This window comes from Eurosta solidaginis, chromosome 1 (assembly GCF_040869045.1).
Source record: "Eurosta solidaginis isolate ZX-2024a chromosome 1, ASM4086904v1, whole genome shotgun sequence".
Taxonomy (NCBI): Eukaryota; Metazoa; Arthropoda; class Insecta; order Diptera; family Tephritidae; genus Eurosta; species Eurosta solidaginis.
In genome coordinates this window covers 276,508,936-276,533,160 of record NC_090319.1, presented here as the reverse complement: position 1 = coordinate 276,533,160, position 24,225 = coordinate 276,508,936, and the positions used below count along the sequence as shown (strand labels likewise).

The 24,225-nt window shown below is 37.1% G+C and overlaps 1 protein-coding gene across 4 annotated transcripts in view; it reads left to right on the top strand.

Annotated features, from left to right (window-relative positions):
• The window catches only part of superdeath (Suppressor of ER stress-induced death), a 123,896-nt gene that overhangs the window by 86,013 nt on the left and 13,658 nt on the right, over nt 1–24,225 (top strand). For all 4 annotated transcript variants that reach the window (XM_067760875.1, XM_067760876.1, XM_067760877.1 and 1 more), the window contains 5 exons: nt 8,545–8,700; nt 10,026–10,319; nt 10,399–10,821; nt 19,899–20,577; nt 23,874–24,088. In XM_067760875.1, coding sequence (XP_067616976.1) covers nt 8,545–8,700; nt 10,026–10,319; nt 10,399–10,821; nt 19,899–20,577; nt 23,874–24,088 — 1,767 coding nt within the window. The remainder of the gene's footprint in view (nt 1–8,544; nt 8,701–10,025; nt 10,320–10,398; nt 10,822–19,898; nt 20,578–23,873; nt 24,089–24,225) is intronic.

Sequence of the window (24,225 nt, the reverse complement as noted above, 5' to 3'; positions counted from 1 at the left end):
TCCGACAGCTAGCATAGAGCTCGGCTTCTCCAGATTTTCCTGCATAAAAATAATTACGAATATGTGTTTTGTCGGTCTCAGAGACCAATGCGTGAGTATGGGAAAGTTAATTGGCGCTTGGCCGTTTAAACCGTTATGGCCGTCCAACAAGGCGTGCCAGTCGCCAACTGGCGCCAATTGGTCACACCAGGGGATTTTAAATCGTTTTCCACCTGGTCGTTCCAGCGGCGTGGGGGCCGCCATCTTTTACTATTTCGAAATTATGGCTGCCAACAGTAGCGTGGTTGCTAAGGCGCATATGCGCTGACTCTTTGCTCGATGACAGCAGGTACTTCGTTTTGTCCTCATTCACCATCAAACCCATCTTTACCGCTTCTTTCGATTGTCGATTCTTTTTTCGTGGTAGCTGAACCCGTCGCAAAAAGCGACTAAAATATTATGGCAACCTTGGGACCTGAATATAATGTATTATATGATGCGGCCGACTAGTGGGAGATTCGCGGGTAGTGTGGTTTCACCTCAAATGCGATGGGGGTTCATTTTTGGGCAACTTGGCAACAAAGCTGAGGTTGACAATAAAGTATTATCTTCAGAGGAATACATTTTTCTTCGTTCGAAAGTTGGCAATAAAGTTTTCGCTTGGTCTCTTTACCTATTCTAATCTAAGCTTACATTTTTCAATGGTTTTTCTACGGAAGCTCAGAGAAAAGGTTGATCACATGGCTTAATTGGAATGAAGGTTATCCTGGTGCTCAAAAAAGGTTGTTCACATCCCTTGATACTTGTATTGAAACTGTGGAATTGTATCATGCATCTGATTGCGTTGTGTCAAAAGGTCAGAAAATGATGCAGCAAATGATTTATGCTTGGATTACAATATTAATGGAACTCAAGGTGGAGTTGCCCTGGAGCCGGATGCCGTTGTGCTTTAAATGAAAAAGGGGTTTAGATAGACCTTGCATCATGTACATCTTGTGATTCTATACCCAATTACAAGCCTATTTGGTACCAACGATCGTGCAATGAAGTGTCTGGGTTTGATATATGGATCTGGACGTTGAGCCGCTTATCACGCAAGTAGATCCGTGTATTTGACACCGTGAAGTTGAGCCTAAGAGGCAAGTACTCACACTAAATATATATATAATTGTCTCCTTTCCTACAGATACTGGTAATCAACGAAAACGTGAAAATCGTGACTTAGTCATATTATGACAGGTAAATTAGGTCCAAAGACTTGTAAAGTCATGGAATCGGTACTTTGCGGCATTTTTAAATGGCTAGCAAAAACAACCGGCTGTCGGTCCGGTGCTGTCCTGCTCATTAGAAAATCTAAAATCACGTACTTGGAAGGACGGCGGATAAATGTTCAATGAGATGCATTTCATGGTAGAAATACACTCTGAGCATTTTTCAAACCACTGCCGAGGGTTGACTCCGCTTAGAAAAATTTGTTTCTAATTGAAAAATTTTAAAAACTTGTTTCTAAATTTCTGATGTTTTTTCCCTGCGACTTGAACCTAGGACATTCATGTGGTAGGCAAAGCACTCTATCACCACACCCACTTACAAATCGGCGCCAGTTAGCACAGAAAATAAGCGACTGGCGTGCCTTGTTAGACGGTTGTAAACGTGTAATTGGCTTAAGTCTAGCGCTGGCTAGGCAATGTCTTGCGAATGAAAGAAGATGCACCATCCCAAATGGTATTATTATGGGAACTCATACCCTTAGCCTTTGGCATCGTGGTGATCAATGCTCTATCTTCAAACCGTGCAATCCACTTCCTGTAGTAGCGGTTTATTTGATTCGTCTGGCGTCATTCTGATCATGAGACTAATCAGCTTCTATTCTACAAATCTCCACCTTACGGTAAACATTCCCCCAAGGATATTGCTGCTCTAGGAGTGTAGGTCTTGTGATGGTAAATAGCTTGCTTCACGGTCTTGAAGGGGACGTTCCCCATACCCTGCCTCTTTTCGTCGTTTGTTGCCTCTTCTTCCTGCGGAGTCCACAGTCGAACTGCGTTCAACTTGCTTTCATTGTCACATGCGCCAATGCCAAGTGTTCGCTGTGTCAGTTCGTTGACTACCGTTGTGAAAGGGCTTTTTCCACTCGGCTCGGCCTCTTTCCCGTAACTGTCCACCATATCAATGTCCCATGTTGTGGCAAGGCCATTGTTATTTCCTGAGAAGATGAGGTATCGGATCTTGGTCATCATCCTGCCGGCCGCCGCGGAGCAACGTAGATGCAGACTCACAATCAGCTCAGCCACATAGTGGTGCACAATGGAGTTCGGCTAAGTTCTGAAAAGGAAGGCAAGTGATTCAAAATTTCTTTTTAAAAAATTATATATTGTAACGAATTTACTTGCAAATCCTCTTATTTGCAACCTTCTGCTAAGTTCGAATCACTAAACTGTTGAATAAATAACTCCAATATTTAAAAATGCAAAATGGCCTTTATTAAAGTAATTTACAATAAATAACTCTACTATTGTCCGACAGATAGCGTGCTTAATTGAAACTGATTGTAGCGCCTCTATCTGTTGCTGCCTTTTATACTCTTTGATTTTCTCGTTCGCATCTTCTAGGCGCTTCCATTTCCAGAATCTACTAGTTGGCCATCAGCTATCAAATTTCTCAGCTGTAACTACAAATGCACGATTTTATAGCTTCTCTCATTGCATACTTTCGGGAGTATCTCAGATATATGCATGTGGTTGTGCTTTGCTTCTCAGCTGCGTGTACGTACATATGTGTAGACATAATGATTGATTCGTTTATGTAGATACATAATGATTGATTTATGGATGTGCATACAAGGCCCTGCTTAGCAGCCGCTTAGAGATGGCAGTACCCCTTAGTTTTGCTAATATTCGTAACACTGCCCTCCACCTAAGTCTGATCGTCCCGAACAGACAAATCTCTCGATCTAAACGCTGCTAGCCTCTCCAAATGAACCACTTTCATTTTGGTTCGTGGTTTGCCAATGGTTTGTATGCGGTACACTACATCGTTGATCCGTTTTACAACTTTGTATGGGCCTTCCCAATTACACTGCAATTTCGGGGACAAACCTTTTTTTTGTTGTGGGTTGTATAACAGCACCAAATCTCGTTCCTGAAACCCTTCCGAATTAATTGCTTTATCGTACCTCGCTTTCATCTTGTCACTCATAATCTTTGCTCGTTGCCTTACCAGATCGTGTATCTCCCTCAGCTCTTCTTCCAAGACACCAGTGGATTTCTTGACATTTCTCTCTGCATTGGCATCTATCCCAAACTTCAAATCAGCTGGCAGTCGAAGGTCATTGCCAAAAATTACTTTTGCAGGGGTTTGGCCCGTTGTTTCATGCACTGCTGATCGGTAAGCCATCAAGAATAATGGTATGCGGGTATCCCACTCCTTATGGTACTTGTCTACTACTTTCCGTAAATGTTCCTCCAAGGTTCTCTTGAAACGTTCCACCTTACCATCGGACTGAGGATGCAATGCAGTTGTCCGTGTTTTTCGAATGCCCAATGATTTACACATTTCCTGGAACACAGCTGATTCGAAATTCCTGCCTTGGCCAGATGTCAGGATGTAACTGCATTGGTACACCATACCTTGCAACACAATTGTTTATAAACACATCTGCTACTGTTTCCGCTTCTTGATTTGGGATTGGGTATACCTCTGGCCATTTGCTGAAATGATCCATAACCACTAGTACATATTTGTTTCCGCAGTTGCTAGTAGGAAATGGACTTACGGCATCCATAGGGATCCTTTCAAATGGCGCACCTGAGTTATATTGCTTCATCTGGCCATGACTTCGGGTTTTGGGCCCTTTCGCTCTGCTGCAAGCCTCGCAGTTCGCAATCCACTCAGTGACCGACTGACGGCAACCAACCCAATAGAATCTCTGTTTAATCTTCTTGAGCGTCTTCGTGGTTCCAAGATGACCTCCTCTTGGTCCATTATGCAGTTCGCTGAGCACGTCAGGAATCCTCTTTCTGGGAAAAACTATCAGTTTCTTCTTGCATTGACCATCCTCACTCCCCCATACTCGATGCAAGCAACCGGATATCAATTCTAAACTGTTCCACTGTGCCCAATATGACTTCGCAATGGGACTCGCTGCTGACATCTCCTCTCTATTTGATCTTTCGTTTCGTTCGAGACCTTGCATAACATGCGACAGATCTGTATCTTCTAGCTGACACTTCCTTAGTTGTTCCTTGTCCCATTCATCCGCACACGTTATAGTCATTAGCCGGACATCTATAATGTTTCTTTAGCCTCGACCTTTGAACAGTGCTTGCATTCCTAACTACATAGTCTTCGTGACATTGCATCGACATTCCCATGGATGCTACCTTTCCGATGCTCAATAGAAAAGTCATAGCTTTGTAGTCGCTTGATCTACCGTGCCAATTGTCCTTCCAGATTACGGAGCTGCAGAAGCCATTTCAACGCTGCGTGATCTGTCCTGACGCGGAATCGCTGGCCGTATTTGTGAAAATGTTTAATGCATTCTACCAATGCCAACACCTCTCTCCGTGTAATGCAATAGTTCCTCTCTGGCTTTCCAATCGAACGGCTATAATATGCAACTACCTTCTCCTGTCCATCGACCAATTGTGATAAAACGTGATAGCATACCCACTCGCATCTGTATTTAGAATACAAAAAGCTTTATTTTTTCTTGTAAGCTCATGGAGGCTATGGGCTACCCTGGAAAAGTTTGGCACAAATCTGCGGTAATATGTGCACAGCCCAAGGAAACCTTTTCAATTCATGCATGTTCAGTGGTCTTGGCCAATCCTTTACTGCCTCTATCTTTTCATTCGCAATACAGATGCCTTCTGTGGCTACCTTGTGACCCAAATAATTGACTTCCTTTTTAAACAGCGAACACTTTTTGGAACTTAGTTTCAGACCAGTGCCAGCTATTCTCAGGAAAACTTCCTCTAAGTTTTTAAGATGTTCATCAAAGTTCATGCCCAATACGATAATGTCGTCCAGGTACACCAAGCATGTTTTCCAATGTAGTCCTTTCAGTACCTGGTCCATGAGTCTCTCAAAAGTAGCTGGTGCATTACAAAGTCCAAAAGGCATCACTGTAAATTGCCAAAGACCATCACCGACACTGAAGGCTGTTTTCTCTTTATCTTCCTCCTTCACCTCAACTTGCCAGTAGCCGCTTGTCAAGTCCAGCGTGGAAAACCATTTCGTACCAAATAGCGAGTCAAGAGTGTCGTCAATTCTTGGCAGAGTTTAGCTGTCCTTTTTCGGTACGTCATTCAACTTCCGGTAGTCCACGCAAAACCTCACTTTTCCATCCTTCTTCTTTAGAAGTACTACCGGTCAGCTCCATGGACTAGCTGATGGTTCGGTGACGCCGCTTACGCTCATTTCTTGTATGATTTGACTCACAACTTCCCGCTTCGCCAGCGGAACACTACGTGGAGCTTGACGGATCTACCTCGCATCTCCAGTGTCAATTTGATGTTTCACAACGTTGGTGCGGCCTGGTTTGGAACCATCCTGGTCAAATATGTTCGCGTACTTTAGGAACAGTTGTTTTGCCTTACTCTGATAGGCTTCCTCTAGCCCCTGCGTCCATGCCGTGATGTCATTTGAAAGATCAGTATTACTAGCTGAAACGTGTTCCTGGAACTGTTCACAGTTGATAAATACTTCAGCCTCTTGGCATCTTCCCAAAATAGCTCCTTTGGTCAGTTTGAGTGGTGACTTGAACTCATTGAGTACTCTTACCGGAATACGTCCATCTTGTTTTGTCATAGCCAGGGTTTTTCCTACAAGTATGTTCAGTGCTGATTTGTTTGCTGCTTCGACAACCCACAATTTGTTTGTCCCACAATCTCCATCAACATTTGCCCAGATAACTGCTTCTGATTTTGGTGGTATTTACTGACTCTCTTCCACCAGCACTCGTTTACTGCTGTAGCCTCTCTCGTAGCCGAAATTAAGTGGTACATCCATGTTCTTATATCGCATCGTATTGCTTTGCATGTCGATCTTGATGCCCCGGTCGATTAAGAAGTCCACTCCAATTATGATTTCATCAACAATCTCTGCCACTATAAAATTGTGTACTACCGTGACGTTCTCAATTGCGACTTCACATGATACTTCTCCTAGAACCGTGCTGTGTTCTCCAGTGGCTGTACGCAATCTTGCTCCATGCAATGGTCTTATCTTCTTGTTGACTAAATATGCTCGAATGATGGAATGAGATGCACCCGTATCTACAGTCAGTAAACGTTCCTTTCCATCCACATGTCCTCCGACAGTAAGATTGCTTAACCTTCTTCCAATTTGTGAGATAGAGATTATGGGGCATTCAATTGAGGGAGCCAGCTGTCGCCCCTTGCGGCTGACTCGCTTTAGTTTAACGATTGATTGGTCTTGGAGATCTGCTCATCTCCTTCAGCTCTGCGTTTACGACCACCCACAGTGTTGGAACTGTTAGGGTTGGTGTTGCAATAACGCGCAATGTGCCCTGGCTTTCCACACTTAAAGCATTTGACTACATCATTATTCTTCTGCTGCGTACCCTTCAATGCTTCCAAAATTGTGTCTACCCAGTCTGGCCTTTCCATTTCCACGCGTTAGCTTTGTATGCGGGCTTACTCAAAAGCGACGCTGTTTCTTGAGTCAGTGCATGGGATACCGTTTCTGCGAATGTGGGTTTTGGGTTTGCATATGTCACTCGCTTCGTTTCTGCGTCCCGTATGCCATTTATAAAACTCTGGATTTTTACCTTCTCGGTATACTCCACGGGTGCGTCCGCATTTGCCAAATGTGCCAACCTTTCAACATCCGAGGCAAACTCCTGCAAAGTCTCATTCGCTCTTTGGTGACGGTTTTGCAACTCAATTTGGTATATATATATTCTATGCTCGCTTCCATAACGTCTCTCGACAGCGGCCATCAATGCTTCATAGTTATTCCGTTCTCCTTCAGGAATCGTCTGTAGGATTTCGGCTGCTGGCCCATTCAATGCTACGAATAGAGCTGCAACTTTATCTTCAGCATTCCAGTTGTTTACTGCTGCGGTCTTCTCAAACTGTAGCTTAAAGGCCTGGAAAGGAACAGAACCGTCAAAGGATAGAGTTTTTACCTTCGGATTAGACGTTGAAACGACTGAGCGGTTCAATTGTAATTCCTGGATCCTATCTTTCAAAGTATCCATCTCTGCCTCTATTTTATCCTGTCGACCACTGAATCCTTCATGAAACTTGGTTAGTTTTTCTTCCATATGCGCTACCAGTTTCGATGATATACTGACTTCCTGCTCTTCCAGTTGTGTGGAGATCTGAGATGATATCTGTGCTGAAATTTGTGCCGACATTTCGGAAATACGCATCTCCTGTGCTTCAATCTTAGATGTTATGCGTGCCTCTTGCGATTCCAGTTGGGATGCCAGTTGAGTTTCTATCTTGGATGTTATACGGTTCTCCTGGGATTCTAGTTGAGATGCCATATATGTCTTCTCTTCTTCCAGTTGGGATGACATTTGCGACGACATTGATGTTACTGTCCATGTTTGTGCAGATATTGCAGCCAATATCATGTTCAAGTGTGTGCTCGTAACTGTCTGCGATGTTTCGTTTTTCTCTTAAATTTTTGTTGTTGTCTCGTCGACATCAATATGAAAGACATACTGTTCCACGTTAATTCCTTCCACTTCCATTGCCTCTCGTAGTCGTGCCTGAAGTTCGAGTTTAATGCCGCTGGTATTCAATCCACGGCTCTCCAACTCCTTCTTCATTTGCTGGATCTTCAATTCACTGAACTTTGCCATGCCTTGTTGTCCTCTGGAATTTATTCAACAATTCCTCTTCTGACACAAGTTGTAACGAATTTACTTGCAAATCCTCTTATTTGCAACCTTCTGCTAAGTTCGAATCACTAAACTGTTGAATAAATAACTCCAATATTTAAAAATGCAAAATGGCCTTTATTAAAGTACTTCACAATAAATAACTCTACTATTGTCCGACAGATAGCGTGCTTAATTGAAACTGATTGTAGCGCCTCTATCTGTCGCTGCCTTTTATACTCTTTGATTTCCTCGTTCGCATCTTCTAGGCGCTTCCATTTCCAGAATCTACTAGTTGGCCATCAGCTATCAAATTTCTCAGCTGTAACTACAATTGCACGATTTTATAGCTTCTCTCATTGCATACTTTCGGGAATATCTCAGACATATGCATGTGGTTGTGCTTTGCTTCTCAGCTGCGTGTACGTACATATGTGTAGACATAATGATTGATTCGTTTATGTAGATACATAATGATTGATTTATGGATGTGCATACAAGGCGCTGCTTAGAATCGGCTTAGAGATGGCAGTACCCCTTAGTGTTGCTAATATTCGTAACAATATTTATAACTGAGTACTTCACTTCCATCCCTCCAATATTCCGATTATAGACATTTAGATCGGGTTTACATCTAAAACTTCAGAGTCTTAGGTATTGGAAATCACTTCTTTTACTTTATTATTTACATAAATAATTTTTTTTTACAGCTGGTTGGCCTCTACACAATTCCAAGCCACTGAAGCAAGAAGAGCATTTCCCTGTTTTGACGAACCATCGTTGAAAGCGAATTTCACATTGAAAATTGCACGTCCACGGAATATGACAACTATTTCCAACATGCCAATTATTTATACGAAAAAGCAGTAAGTCATTTATTTCACATTTGAAAAATATTATTACTTACATACGTACAAAAAACTGGACCGACCCATACATAAATAAATGAATGATTATAAATAAATGATTATAGCGTAATATAAAAATATGTCGTGTGTTGGTTCTCAAAATAGCCAAAATCGAATTTTTTAGGCTTGATTCCAAATTGACGAGAGATACATTCCTAAGATATTCTTCTGATGATCTGTATATTATGCAGAAGCAGAGAGAGAAAGACCCTTTTCTTTTGAAATGACCAAATCAAAAACGATTTGAGTTTCCGATGTTGTTTGCAGCTAAGCATCCATTAAGTAGAAGACGCTAGACATAGAGCCTGTATAATTCTTTAATCTATTTCGCTAGTTTTGGGTACTGTTCTTTGAGTGCTGGATTCACCGGGCACTTTCTGGCATAAAGGTCCGACGCCTGTTTGTGGAGTTCACTGAGGACCTGCTTGTGTTTTTGGCTTCATACGGCTGAGTTCTCAGGTGCCGTATTTCCTCATAATGCTTACGGAGATGACTGCTTAAGCCCCTGGGCGGTGTTGCATCATTAATCAGATGTCTGTTGGAATGCCAGGTTTCTGGGTATTCAACAGGAACTGTTTGGTTAGCATCTCATTTCTCTCCCTGATGGGGAGTATTCGCGCCTCATTATGTAGGTGATGTTCTGGGAACATAAGAAGACAGTCCGTGGCGGTTTTGACAGCAGTATTTTGGTAGGCCTGTAGCTTCTTCCAGTGAGTAGATTTTAGGCTTAGCGACCATATACCAAGTACTGCCAGCAAGAGATTTGAGGATTTTATTACGGCTCTGGATTTTCGGTACAATTGCGGCTGTATGCTCACCAAAATGTAGATCGTGATCAAACGTCACACCCTAGATTTTGGGATGTAGGACAGTCGGTAGCGTAGTGCCTTCGACATGCATGTTCAAAATGTTTGACATTTGGGACGTCCATGTTGTAAATAAGGTCGCGGACCGACTGCCTTGGGAAGCGTCACGTAGTCATGTTACCTAGCTATTCCCCAAGCGTGTTATATAACTTCATCCTGACATGTATTGCCAAAACTGTTAGCTGCAAGAAATTTATGATCCCTCTCAAGAAGTGTGGAGAAGCTACATAGCTGCTGCGTATAAATTTTCCTTTTTTTCTTAGCCACAGCAGCATCGCTGATGTTCAACTATCTATTAACAAACGCCACCAAAGACGATTAGATGCTAGCTACTTCATCTTCTAACGACAAACACAAAACTTAAATTTTATGTAGTCCCTAGAATGTTCTAATTCGGGTTTTTATTTTCTATTCTAGTGAAACTATATACAATTATGTATGGGATCAATTTGCTGAGACCTTACCAATGTCCACGTATTTAGTCGCTTACGCTATTTCGGACTTCAAACATATTACCAACGGCAATTTCTCGGTATGGGCGCGAAAAGATGCCATACAGTCTGCAAGTTATGCGCTCAGTGTTGGACCGAAAATTTTGAGATTTCTCGAGGAATATTTCGACTTAGCTTTTCCATTGCCAAAAATTGATATGATAGCATTACCGGATTTCCAAGCAGGTGCTATGGAGAATTGGGGTCTAATAACATACAGGTAAGGAGTTAATGTTACCAAATTTTTAGACAAATGCTATTATTCACATTATCTCTTCCTCTCTTCAATACACTCATAGAGAGACGACAATGTTGTATGAAGAGGGCGTTTCAGCTACAACGAATAAACAACGTATTGCCAGTGTTGTTGGACACGAATTGGCCCATCAATGGTTTGGTAATTTGGTTACACCCAGTTGGTGGACGGATATTTGGTTGAATGAAGGTTTTGCAAGTTATATGGAATATATCACTGTTGATGCCATCCAGCCGGACTGGAAGACACAAGATCAATTTGTGGTAAATGAGTTGCAGAGTACTTTCCATTTGGATGCACTCTCGTCATCACATAAAATTTCAGTTGAAGTTTTTAATCCAGATGAAATTTCCGAAATTTTTGATCGTATTTCTTATGGTAAAGGCGCAACTATTATACGCATGATGAGTCATTTCCTAACATCGAAAGTTTTCCGTCGTGGATTGAGTAGATATTTGAAGGAGATGTAAGTAATATGTGGGTTGAAGACATATCGCGTGGAAAAACACCCTATTTCGGCTACCGGTTCGAAAGCGCTCTACTAAAGATTATTTTAACAGAAAGCAATGTATCAAATTTTTTTATTAATGATTTATCTCAGAATTCCTAAAAGAACGCCATATCTAAAATTTTTGCAAAAACGCCCTATCTCAGCTGAAATCCTACGATCTCGAAAACAATCTCAAATTATCATCCACAAAATAATAGTCTTGAAACTATCTTGAAACTATCCCGAAACTGTGCCAACATTTTTCCTAAACGATGCCGAAAATCGCTGAAGTTATGTCGAAAAAAAAATCGAATCTGGCCGGCAAACTGTCAAGAAGTTATCATGAAATAAACCCGAAATAATCCAAAGACTTCCAAATTATCCCAAAACAGTACATAAATATATAATTCTTATATAGAATCAAAAGATTTCGGAAACAATATCGATATGAAGACTGTGTAATTCTGTGCTGTGTTCAATTATTTAACTGGCACCGAGGGTGAAGTTACTGGCGCTGACAAACTAATTTGTATCACCAGACTAGTACAAACTCTTTTCGAGCTGCACATTGACTCACTTCACTTACGACTGCTAAAGGCTTTAGAAAGCGATTGACATCCATTAACAGCTTTCCTTGGTTAACAAGCTGAATTCCTAGGACGAGCGTACTTAATCAGCTTGATATCATTGCGCTAACTTACTGGGTTGCGCCGGACCTAGCGTTGGTATCATGGTACCAACACTACAAAAAATGCGCCTTGTCTTACTCGAAATGGTAATGATAATAGTATAACGAATTTCGGGTAATTCCGCTTATTTTACACCTTCTGCAAACTTTCGAATCGCTAAATTCTCGAATAAATAAGTCCAATATTCAATAATTTAAAATGGTCTTTATTAGACTACTTTGAAAGTACTTCACAATAACTCTTACTTCACAACTAATTGCGTGTTTAAATCAAACTGATTACTGACTACTCAGCTTGCTCTGCTTCTATATCAACATTCAAGTTGATATTTTAAAAAACTCTTTTATTTTGGTTTGCAATAAAAAATTTATTTTTGTTTATTTTTGAGTTTAGATATTTTCAAACTAATTAGAATTTTCTTTTTTTGAAGTTATTCAAAATTTTAAGTTAACACGAAAACTCAATTAAAATTATTTTAAAAATTAAAGTAAAGAGTACAAAGTAGTTAACACTATATTTACTCCCCCTCCAAGAAAATTTGAAACAAACAAATTATTAATTAATATTAAATGTAACCTTTTTTTGTTTTTTGTTGTTTAATGTATTTGTATTTAAATTAGTGTTAATAAGTATGTTTGCTGGTTTAAGTAAATCAATTGAAATATTTTTAATAGTATTTTTGTATTGAATTGTAAATGTTTTATGTTTCTTAGAGATAACTTTAAAAGGTCCTTCATAAGGTGATTCTAAATTAGATTTACGAAGAACTTTAACAAAAACATACTCACAATTTTCTAATTGTTTAGGAACGAAAACATTTTCTTTGTTATGATGAAAAACTTTAGAACGAACAAGCGAAAAATATTCTCTTATTTTATGAAGAGCGTCATTAGAAAAATCATGTTCTTTATTACTATTTGAAATAATTAATTCACCAGGTATTCTAAGTGTTTGGCCATAAACAAGTTCAGCAGATGAACATTTTAAATCTTCTTTAATAGAAGTTCGTAAACCAAGTAGAATGAATGGTAAAATGTCAGACCAATGAACCGAGTCGTTTGATGCTATAATTGCTGCTTTTAAAGTTCGATGAAATCTCTCTATCATGCCATTTGCTTGGGGATGGTAAGGAGATGTATGAATTTTATGAGAACCTAAAAGTTTAGTTAATTCTGTAAAAAATTTTGAGGTGAATTGTGAACCTTGATCTATTGTAATATTCAATGGTATACCAAATCGTGGTATATAATTTTGAATAAAAGTTTTTACTATAGTATTTGTTGAAATATCTTTAAGTGGATAAGCTTCAGGCCAACGTGAAAATCTGTCAATAATTGTTAAAATATAATAATTTCCATTTGAAACTGGAAGAGGTCCAACAATATCCATATGAATATGTTCAAAACGGCCTGATGGTATTTGAATTTTTTGGATAGGAGATTTAGTATGTCTTGAAATTTTGGATTTTTGACAATTGATGCAAGATGAAGTCCAATCGTTAATCTCTTTACGCATGTTAGGCCAATAATATTTATTTTGAATTAATTTTCTAGTTGTTCTTATACTTGGATGAGATAATGAGTGAATTTTGTCAAATATAATTCTTCTCATAGAATGTGGAACATAAGGTCGAAAAGGTTGTAGAGAAACATCACACCATATATTTAAATTAATAACTGGAATATGAATTTCCTTTAAATTATTTTTAGAATTTTGATCAGAAATGGTTTTTTGTAAAAATGTATCAGTTTGTTGCTCTTTATACAAAGTTTCTAAATTTATATCTTGAGTTGAAATTGCATTTATTTCTGGAATACGGGAAAGTGTGTCGGCAACTATGTTGTCTTTTCCACGTATATATTGAATATCATTTGTAAATTGAGCAATATATTCAAGATGACGTAGTTGACGAGGAGATCTATCTACTTTAGAATTTAGAACATGAATTAAAGGTTTATGATCAGTATAAATAGTAAAAGTTCTACTTTCAAGAAAATGTTTAAAATGTTTAATTGAATTATAAATTGCCAAAAGTTCACGATCAAATGTTGAATATTTAGTTTCTGTTGTAGTTAATTTTCTTGAAAAATAAGCTAAAGGTTCTAGTATATTATTGCTAGTTTGTTGAAGAACTGCTCCAATAGCAACATTTGATGCATCTACTGCTAATGATAAAGTACCATTTTTGTCGAAATGTGTAAGTAAGGTATTTTTAGCAAAAAGTTTTTTAACATTTTCGAAAGCTGTTGTGGTTTCATTTGTCCAATTTAATTGTTTGAGTTTGTTTTTAATTGCATGTGTTAACATTTCATGCAGAGGACTAAGTTCTGTTGCTAACATTTTAATATATCTGTGATAGTAATTTATTATACCTAAAAATTTTTGTAATTTATTTATAGAAATTGGTTTTTCAAAATTTGTTATGATTTCAATTCTATCTAAAGATGGTTTAATACCTTCGCCTGAAATTTCGTAACTTAAAAAATTTAATTTATTTACACCCAGAGTACATTTTGAAGGTTTGATATTTAAATTATATTCTTCAAGTCTTTTGAAAACTGATTTTAAATGATTTATATGTTGATCTTCATTATCACTGGCAATAAGAATGTCATCAATGTATGTAAATACAAAATCGAAATCAGAAAATACTTCATTAATAAAGCGTTGGAAAGTTTGAGCACTGTTTCGTAAACCGAAAGGCATTCTTACGAATTCAAACATTCCAAAAGGGGTAGTTATTGCAGTTTTATGAATGTCTTCTTCTGCCATTGGAATTTGGTGGTAAGCACGCACAAGATCAATTTTGGAAAAAAATTGTTTGTTTTTTAAATCAATTGTTAAATCGTGAATATGTGGTAAAGGATACCGATCTGGTGTAGTAATAAAATTAAGTCTTCGATAGTCTCCGCAAGGTCTCCAATCATTTGGTTCTTTTTTAGGAACGAGATGAAGTGGAGATGCAATAGGAGAATTTGAGGGTCTGCATATACCCGTTTTAACTAAAAATTCAAATTCAGCTTTAGCAATTTTAAGTTTGATTGGATCAAGACGTCTGGGTTTCGAAAATGGTAAAATACCTTTTGTTTCTATCCTGTGAACCGTACGGTGTTTAACTTGTTTAGTATAATCTGGTTCACAGGTAATAGATGGAAATTCATTAAGTAATTTTGAAAACTTATTTTCGACAATAGGAATTTTGAGTGAGAAAATATCAGAAAATCCAGAAGATCCAGTAACTTTAATTTTTGTAGTAGAATCCATTATTTCTTTATTTTTAATATTGACAATAATTCCGAATTTTTCTAAAAAGTTTGCTCCTAAAATTGGTGTATCAATATTCGCAATAATGAATGGAAATTCAAAATCTCTTCTTAAACCTAAATCAATTTTAAGTAGTTTTGTACCGAAAGTCTCAATTGAAGAACCGTTTGCTGCAGTCAAAGTAAGATCCGAATTTCTTTTATAAATTTTAAATTTAGAAAAAGGAATAACTGATACAACTGCACCGGTATCGATAAGAAAATTAAGTTTATTGAATTTATCAAATATGAATAGGCGACGAGTAGGTTTAATAATAGTTCCATTATCCGTCACCGTCATAATGGATCGTTTCAGTTTAAATTTTGTTCGTAATTTGAATTATGATTTTGATTAAAATTGCATGGGGGTATACATTTGAGAGCGTTATTCTTAAATTTTTTGTGATACCAACAAATAGTTGTTTGTGAATTAAAATTACGATTGTTTGAAAAATTTCTTGATCCTGAAAAATTTCGAGATTTAGATCTATTTCTATCTTTAGATCTTGAACGGATTTGTAATTGATTAATATCATTCGAAATTTTATTTAAATTTTGATAAATAGCCGTAGTTAATTCAGTTAAATTTTTAACGCATTGTTCTAAAATATTATTATTTATACTTGAGACTACAGGAGATTTGGAAGAATGAGGTTTATTGATTAAATCAAAAAGTTTGTCAGCTAAAATAATAATTTCATCTCTGTTTTGATTATTATTGGAAGTCAAATGAATTTGTATTTCTTGTGGTAATTTACGAATCCACAATTTAATGAGTAATTCTTGGCTAACTATGGAGGCAGAACCTATAAGTGATTTCATAAATCTGAATAATTCAGATGGTGAACGATCACCAAGTTCAGTTTTTGAAAATAATTGTTCTAATCGTTTTTCTTCGCTAAGAGAAAATCTTTCACATAGAATTTTTTTGATTGTATCATATTTATTAAAAAGAGGAGGAGGGTTAATAACATCTAAAATTTTAGATATAGTATCTCGTTGAAGAGTAATTAGAATATTTTGAAATTTTAAATTATCATCATTGATATTGTTAATTTCAAATTGTCCTTCAACAAGTAAAAACCAGGCATCAGGAGAATCTTGCCAAAATTGTGGTAATTTAATAGATTTATTAGAAGAAAAATTTGTAAAGTTATCTTGTCTTGAAGTATCTTGTGTTATATTAGAGATGATGTTTTGTGTTGTATTAATGTTAGAATTTTGAGTTGTATTGTGAGTCATGATGTTATTTGTATGGTTGATATTTTGATTTTCTGAATTTGTAAATTTACGAGTTCGTATTGGTGAACGTAGAACCATATGAAAAGAAATTTAAATGAAAAATTAGAAAATAAGAAAATATTTAAGATTTTTTTTTGGAAAGGGAGTTAACAATTTAAATAAAATATTTAATTTTATATAAAAAATAAGTAAATTTAAATAACTATATTAAAATTGTTAAAATATAAAAATAATCTTAAAATAAATTTAAAAGTTTAAAAGGTTTAAAATTTTAATTTAAATTATAATTGGAAAATTTGTAATATGATATTAAAATAAAAATTATACTTACATAAAATTAAATTAGTAAAAAAATATTCAAATTAATAAGTATTTGATTGATGATTGTAGAGATTTTGAGGGAATAAATGGCGTTTTTTTGGGCGTGATAACAATTAAATTCATTGTTGTTGCTGTTTATGCAATGGCTTTGTTGTTTTCTTTATGAATCTCATCATTTTCATCGTGATGTCTTATACTTTAAATCCGTTCTTGTGTGTATTTTGCGTAAAATTGTTGTAATAGCTCTTGTTGTAGTGAAGTGGAAAACTTAACTATTGTTTTAAGCGTAGTATATTGTTTTTTAGAGTTCTTTATTAATTAACGATTCGTAGAAAAATTTTATTTTTATTTATGTTGCATAAAATTTATAGCATGTCTACTAGTAAATTTCTGCTATAAGTACTTTATGTTTTATTTGATTGTCCGCACTTATTTTTTGTTTTTGTTTCGTATATAGAATTTACAGCGACTGTTATATGCAATTTGCACAAAATATTGTTTATTAATTGAAGTATATTTAAGTTTCATTTTTTTTTTAAATCGATGTGCGATTTACAATTATGGTACTATGATTTAACTTTTTAATTTTTTATTGTTTCTTTAAAAGTTTTAACAATTGGTTAAACTATTTTGTTCATCAAATCTGCTAAAATTTGATTTCCGTTTTCGGGTGTTTCCACACAGTCCATCTACGAATGTCTATGGACTTTCACTTATTTTCACAATAGTAAATGTTTTAAGCACTTTCAAAACGAAATATTTTTAAAGTTAATTATAGCTTCGTATTATAATCACTAAATTCATAATTTTTTGTTGATGGCGAATGTATTTCCAAATTGGATTTTAAGTAAACAAACTGATGGCTGTTCGTTTAGTCTGTTTCGCACAACTATTTAAATCGTTGTAAATATGACGGAGTAGTTACTTTAAAATTGCGAAATTTTTTGTTCAAAAATCATTTATCACAAGCACGAGGTATTATATATACAAGCACGGACAGATATAGATTTAGATAATAAATGCATTTTAATTAAAAATTAGCGAATGGAAATTTTCGTAATCATTACAGTCATTAATGAAATAAAATATTTGCGCAGGATCGTTGGTAGGATCGCCAATATATCAACATTCAAGTTGATATTTTAAAAAACTCTTTTATTTTGGTTTGCAATAAAAAATTTATTTTTGTTTATTTTTGAGTTTAGATATTTTCAAACTAATTAGAATTTTCTTTTTTTGAAGTTATTCAAAATTTTAAGTTAACACGAAAACTCAATTAAAATTATTTTAAAAATTAAAGTAAAGAGTACAAAGTAGTTAACACTATAGCTTCTATACTCTCTGTTGCCTTGTCCGCATATTTCTCCAAATGTCTAGACGTTTCTTCTTCTAAAATCTCCTACTTGGTTACCAGCTATGTGCGTGTGTATTTGTAGTTTATAGCCTTTCGCATAGCCATATGCGTGTGTATATGTGAGTACTACTACTTCGGTTGATGATTACATGTGTTTGTGCGTATCTCTCCGTTACCTTGTATGTATGTGAGTAAATGAAGATTGATTTGATGTACACAAAGTGGCATCTGACTTTATTGTTGTTGATGTTAATATTCGTCACAATAGTTAAGATTGTCAAAAAAAAACAATTCCAGAACCATCCCGCAGTAGTTCCGAAATTGTTCTGAAACAAGCCCGATATGATCCGGGAAAGATTCGAAGTACTTCCGAAGCAGTTCCGAACTAATTCCGAAATTGTACACAGCCGGCTCCCTAATGATCCGAAAATAGTTATATTTGAAGCAGTCTTAAAAGCATCGCGAAATAGTCCCGAAGTTACACCGAAGCTATCATAAAATAGGACAGGTTTGATTCCGAAATAGCATATGATCCCGAAATGATCTCGAAAATTTCGATTCGAAATACTACTGAAGTAGTTCATATGATCCTGAAAACGATTCCGAAACTATCTCGCAGTAGTTCCAGGACTACTCTAAAACAATCCCTTTATAATACGGTAATTATTCCGAAATCATACCTTGAATGGCGGCCATCCATCACACCGAAGATCCTAAGTTTTTCTAAGCTGAGTCGTCCCTCGACAGTGTTTTCACAAACACGACGAGTGTATTCCTCCCATGAAAAGGTTCTCAGCGAAAACTCATCTGCCTTGCATATGCCGTTTAATCGACGTAAAACATGTAGGTACTGTGCCCCCGATTTGCAGGATAAATTTGAAAGTAGCACGATGCGAATCGGAAGAGAAGCTCGGCCAAATTCTCATTGGAGATATATCGCGTCTCGTATTTCGGGGGGTAACTGTTCACAGGAGCATGTGAAATAGTCACCCTTTTTTAAATAATAGTGCCAGTATATCCTTCCAGGCTTTTCGTAGGCTCTTCTGGCCTGATTCAGACACAAAAACAAACCTCTGAGCACTCCCACATTAAAACATCCAAACTTTCACATTTACAATAATTAGAATGACAAGGTAACATGGTAAGCAGGTCTAGGTGTGAGATAAGCTATTTTGAAAATCGAATTCGGAAACCTGGACGATCTACCGAAAAAACTAAGCTAGGGTGTTTTTGCATGAAATTACGAGATGAGGCTTTCTTAAAACAAGTAAGGAAGGCTAAGTTCGGGTGTAACCGAACATTACGTACCTACGCAGCTGCCAAATTACAGCTTCCGATATCGAAAAATTGGGCGTGGTTATAGTGCGATTTCGTTCATTTTAAATATAGATCTGAGATGAGTGCCCAGGAACTTACATATTAAATTTCATTAAGATACCTCAAAATTTACTCAAGGTATCGTGTTTACGGACAGACGGACGGACGGACGAACATGGCTAAATGAATTTCTTTTTTCGCCCAGATCATTTTGATATATAGAAGTCTATATCTACCTCGATTGGTTTATGCCGTTAGGGGGCACCGTCGGTCCCAGGGCATATGGAAATAGATGGGAATGAAAAAGCGGATGAAATATCTAAAAAGGGCGCATCCCTTGAAGCTTGCTCCGTAGATGTCCCAATTAGACTGGGCGAAATTAAGCGAAGGCGAGAGGTGTACATGTTCGACCAAGCAGGAAAGGCGTGGGTTCAAGCGCGGGGCTGTAAAGTGTCGAAGATTATGTGCAGGTCTTACAACCTTAGACGAACAAAGTTGCTTCTATCATTAAAAAGAGAGGACTGTAGGGTTTTTCAGTTCGATCGTTAAAACAAACTTCTGGTAACACTACGGACTTATTCAGTCTATGTGAGGTCCTCAAGAACCGGCCAGTTCAACCTAACCTAACCTAGGGGGTACCGTTAGCGAACAAAATTAATATACTCTGTGAGCTCTGCTCAGCTGAGTAAAAAAAATTGCCAGATAAATCATCTTTTAATCTTTTGCTGAGATAGAACGTTTTTAATCCTGCAGCCTAGATAGAGTAATATTCCCATAAACGATATTTAAAAAGCTCGACATTTAAAAAATTCCTCTTCCCTCATTTAGGGCGTATCATGCTGCCGAACAAAATGATTTGTGGCATTTTTTGACGACCGAAGCTGTTGCTGCGGGTTTGCTACGTGGTAATACTACCGTAAAAGAGATTATGGATACTTGGACACTGCAAACCGGTTATCCAGTGCTCACAGTTTTACGTAATCCAAATACACACGCAATTCGTATGGAACAAGAACGTTTTGTTTATACAAATCAATCGAATGTAAATGATACCGCAGGAGAACGCACCTCACTTTGGTGGATCCCCATTACTTATACTACATCTAATGAATTGAACTTTGTAAATACTCGTCCGATTACCTGGGTACCACGTAGTAAAGTTTACGAAATTGAAGATCGCAATCTTTCAACATCAAATTGGTTCATTTTTAATATTCAACAAACTGGTTATTATCGTGTTAATTATGAAGAGGATAATTGGAAAGCTATAACAGCATATCTGATGCAACCTCAACAAATAAAAAATATTGGTCCAGCGAATCGTGCACAATTAATTGATGACGTCATGAATTTGGCACGTGGCGCATATTTGAGTTATGAAATGGCATTGAATATGACTCGTTATTTGAAGCATGAATTGGATCATGTTCCGTGGAAGGCGGCTATAACGGCATTCAATTTCATTGATTCGATGTTGGTTAATCAAGGAGATTATGATCTATTGAAGGTGAGTGTTTTTTTATAAATGGTGATAAAGTTCATAAATATTTCGTAAGCTGTTTGATGCAGCTAATTTTGAATTTTTTATTGTACTATAATAATTAAATTTTGGGCAAGTAGGAAATCTGGTTGGGAACTTAACGATTTAAGGAGATTGATTAAATATTCGATTATCTTCATTATAAACATTTAAGGTGGATTTTGTCAGCCAATGCGGAGCCGAAAAGAGAACCTCTCTCTTTACTGATGCATACACGTTAATTTGTGGGTGTGACGGAGAGTTGTAAGTAGGCGGAATGATGGGGTGATAAATGGTAGAGGACTAAGGTGCCGATTCAAGGTCAGGCTGATATAGAGATGAGTGGCAAATGACCACTTCGCTGATTCAAGGCGAGAGGAGAAGCGGGCGGGTAATAGTGAGGTCGGTGGACGTAGCTAAGGCTGTTGGTAGAAACTTTGAACACTGACTGGTGAACGGATATTTAATACCAAATCCATCTAGTTGTTGTTGTGACGATAATTACTCTCCCCTAAGGTTTTCAGGAGTGTTATCGATGTGATGGTTCATTGCCAGGTATATATCCGGTATGTCCGGTAACAAGTACTAGCCCGACCATTCCGATAACGATTAAAATATGACCACATTGAACCTTCTAGCCATCCTGCCACTCCACTTCCTAGTTCCATGAGGAACTTGGGGTCGTCAAAGCCTCGCCTGCTAAATATGCATATGAGACATGCATGTTTGGTGGCCACCGTGGTGTTTTGGTAGCGTGCTCCGCCCGACAAAGTACCATCAAAAATGCAGAAACAAGTTTTTTCAATTAGAAAAAAGGTTTTTTAAGCGGCGTCGCCCTTGCCAGTGATTTGGCAAACACTCCAAGTGTATTTCAATGAAAAGCTTCTCAGGGAAATTCATCTGCCTTGCAGATGCCGTTCGGAGTCGGTGTAAAACATGTAGGCAGGCTTCATCCCCCCAATTTATAAGAAAAATTAAAATGAGCTCGACGCAAACTGGATGAGCTTAAATTCTCTTGGCTTAAATTCTTTTCGAAGGTATATCGCGCATTTTATTTATATTATATAAAATTACCGATGTATCAGAGAATCGGTGAGCAGTTGTTTGGATTCTAGAACGACCAATGGAGATATAGGATATTAAACATTGGGATGGTAGGTGGCGAAAGATGAAACTTTCAATGGTGGAAGGATGACTGGGTAATAGAGTGGCATAACTGTCGAATGTTAACGGTGGACGGTGGATAGTGAAACGGAGGAACTGATGAGCCCATGTCAAATATAACGGCTGAATGGCACGCCGAAAAGTGATCTCTTAACTGATTACAATGGGGGCGTGTGAGGTGATAACTATAAATGCGACTGTCTGTGATGCTACTGAAACAGTGTAGCGGCTGATGTCATGGACAGAGGTAAAAATTTCTCAGTCATTATACTACTTAGTTTGAGCGACAGTCAAATCTACGAAGAAGTAGCTTTAGGGACAGCTTAGGCTTTTGTCAGTTCCGATCCCGATAGTCCGATTAATTAATTAATAATTAAAGTGTATGTTGCATTTTCTGAAATTTATTTAACTCTTTTTACTGTCACCGACTTTTTCCAGAACGTAGAATATTTGAGATCACCGACTCTTAGGTCCGATTTTTCAGTACAAGTTCAACTCAGTTTGTCAGTTAAACTACGCTTAAACTTATTCTGCAGTTCTTCAGCATACTTTAACTGAAGTTTGAGCTGAGCTTAAGCGGCCGATCTTGTTGGGTTAAACTCCAGTTAACCATCGGGGATTCCCATGCGTTCGAAATGGCTTCGAATATACCCAACAAGCATTTGGGCTTGAATACCATTAACTAGGCATACTTCTAAAATCTCAACAGTTGTTTCGAAACAGTAGCTCAACTCGAGAATCATAGCGTACTCAACAAACGAGGGAATTTTTTCTAAAGCAAAAGGTTCTAATACTTAAGTTGAATAAATTTAATTACCAACTTGTGGTTCTTTAACTGGACTCAAAAGTAAGATTCCATACTACAGTTTTTAAATAAAAAGAAATATATATAATTTAAAAAATAAATAAATGTGACACGATAACCTCCGAATAGATTTTAGGCAGAGCTTCTCTTCCAATTTGCGTCGTGCTCCTTTTAATTTCTCCTACAAATTGGTGGGACCTACTTGTTTTATGCCGACCCCGAATGGCATCTGCAAGGCAGATGAGTTTTCACTGAGAGCGTTTCATGGCAGAAATACAAACGGAGTGCTTGCGAAACACTGCCGAGGGGCAATCCCGCTTAGAAAAAGTGGGTTCTAATTGAAAAACTTTGTTTCTAAAATTTTTATGTTGCTTTGCCCGGTGTATGAACCCAGGATCTTCGGTGTGTAGGCGGAGCACGCTACCATCACACCACGGCGGCCGCCTATGTAATTTATTCTTGATTAATTACGCTTCATTACTGCTATCAATCAGGTGTTTATATCTCACAGTAAACAGATGTTGGTTTTGGTGGTGCCTTGGAGATTTTATTCAACTCCACCTCAGCTCGATATGCAATGTAGGATATCAACTGGAGAAATGTGTTGAATATTCATTTGAGAACTGTATACTTATCAAAATCTCTCGAAATTAGAATAATAATTGGAAAATATGAATGACGTTGGAAATCAACTCGAAAACTTTTAATTTTACAAAATTTTTCAAAGGTTGGATAGTACTTGGAGAATGAAGTTGGATATAAACGCGAGAATTATCTGGTTTAATAATAATTAAATAATGATGTTGGATATCACTTCCGGAACTAGATATATATTTCGATGGAGAATTTTTTTTCCATGTTTGTTGGGTAAACAAAATCCAGCTGTTGCCGTATCTCCAAATTATCTAGATAATAAAAAAACCAATGTTGGCGCACAAAAAAGCATACCCAAAGGCGGCCTTAAACTGTGACTGAAAAACTGCTCAGTAGCTTAACTGGAGTTTAAAATTGACTACATTTTAAGCAAACTTAGTTTAAGCTTAGCTTAACCAACTAATGAAAACCCGGGCCTTAGTAATAATAAAATTACGATGCAGATTTGAGTATGTCGAGTTTTAGGCTGCATTTTTTCGTCGATCTAAGAGATGCTCTTATACTTCCCCTACAGGGTGGGAGAGTCTACAGTTGTATACTTACTCAGGATTGATTGCTATGGATTTGTAGGCATCTAATTTATAAGAGTAAAACAATTTAGTTAAGATTATGTTGTTTGTCAACTTCCATATAAATACCAATTTTCTCTATTACCTTCTAGAACTACCTCCTCGATCTCATTGAGAATGTTTACAAAGATGTATCACCAAATAATTTTACTGACGACACCGACAGCGACGAAGATATGTTGAAATTATTTAAGCGTGTCGAAATATTAAACATGGCTTGCCATTTGGGTCATCGACATTGTATTTTGGAAAGCTCACGGCATTTTCACAATTGGATTGAAGTGCCAAACCCCGATAACAATAATCCGTGAGTATACAACAAACCCTTTTTATACCTTTCATGAAAATGAAATGGTATATTAATTTCGTCACGAAACCGAAAATTGTAAGTCCTTAAAGGAAAATAGATAGACCCACCATTAAGTATACCGAAATAATCAGGTT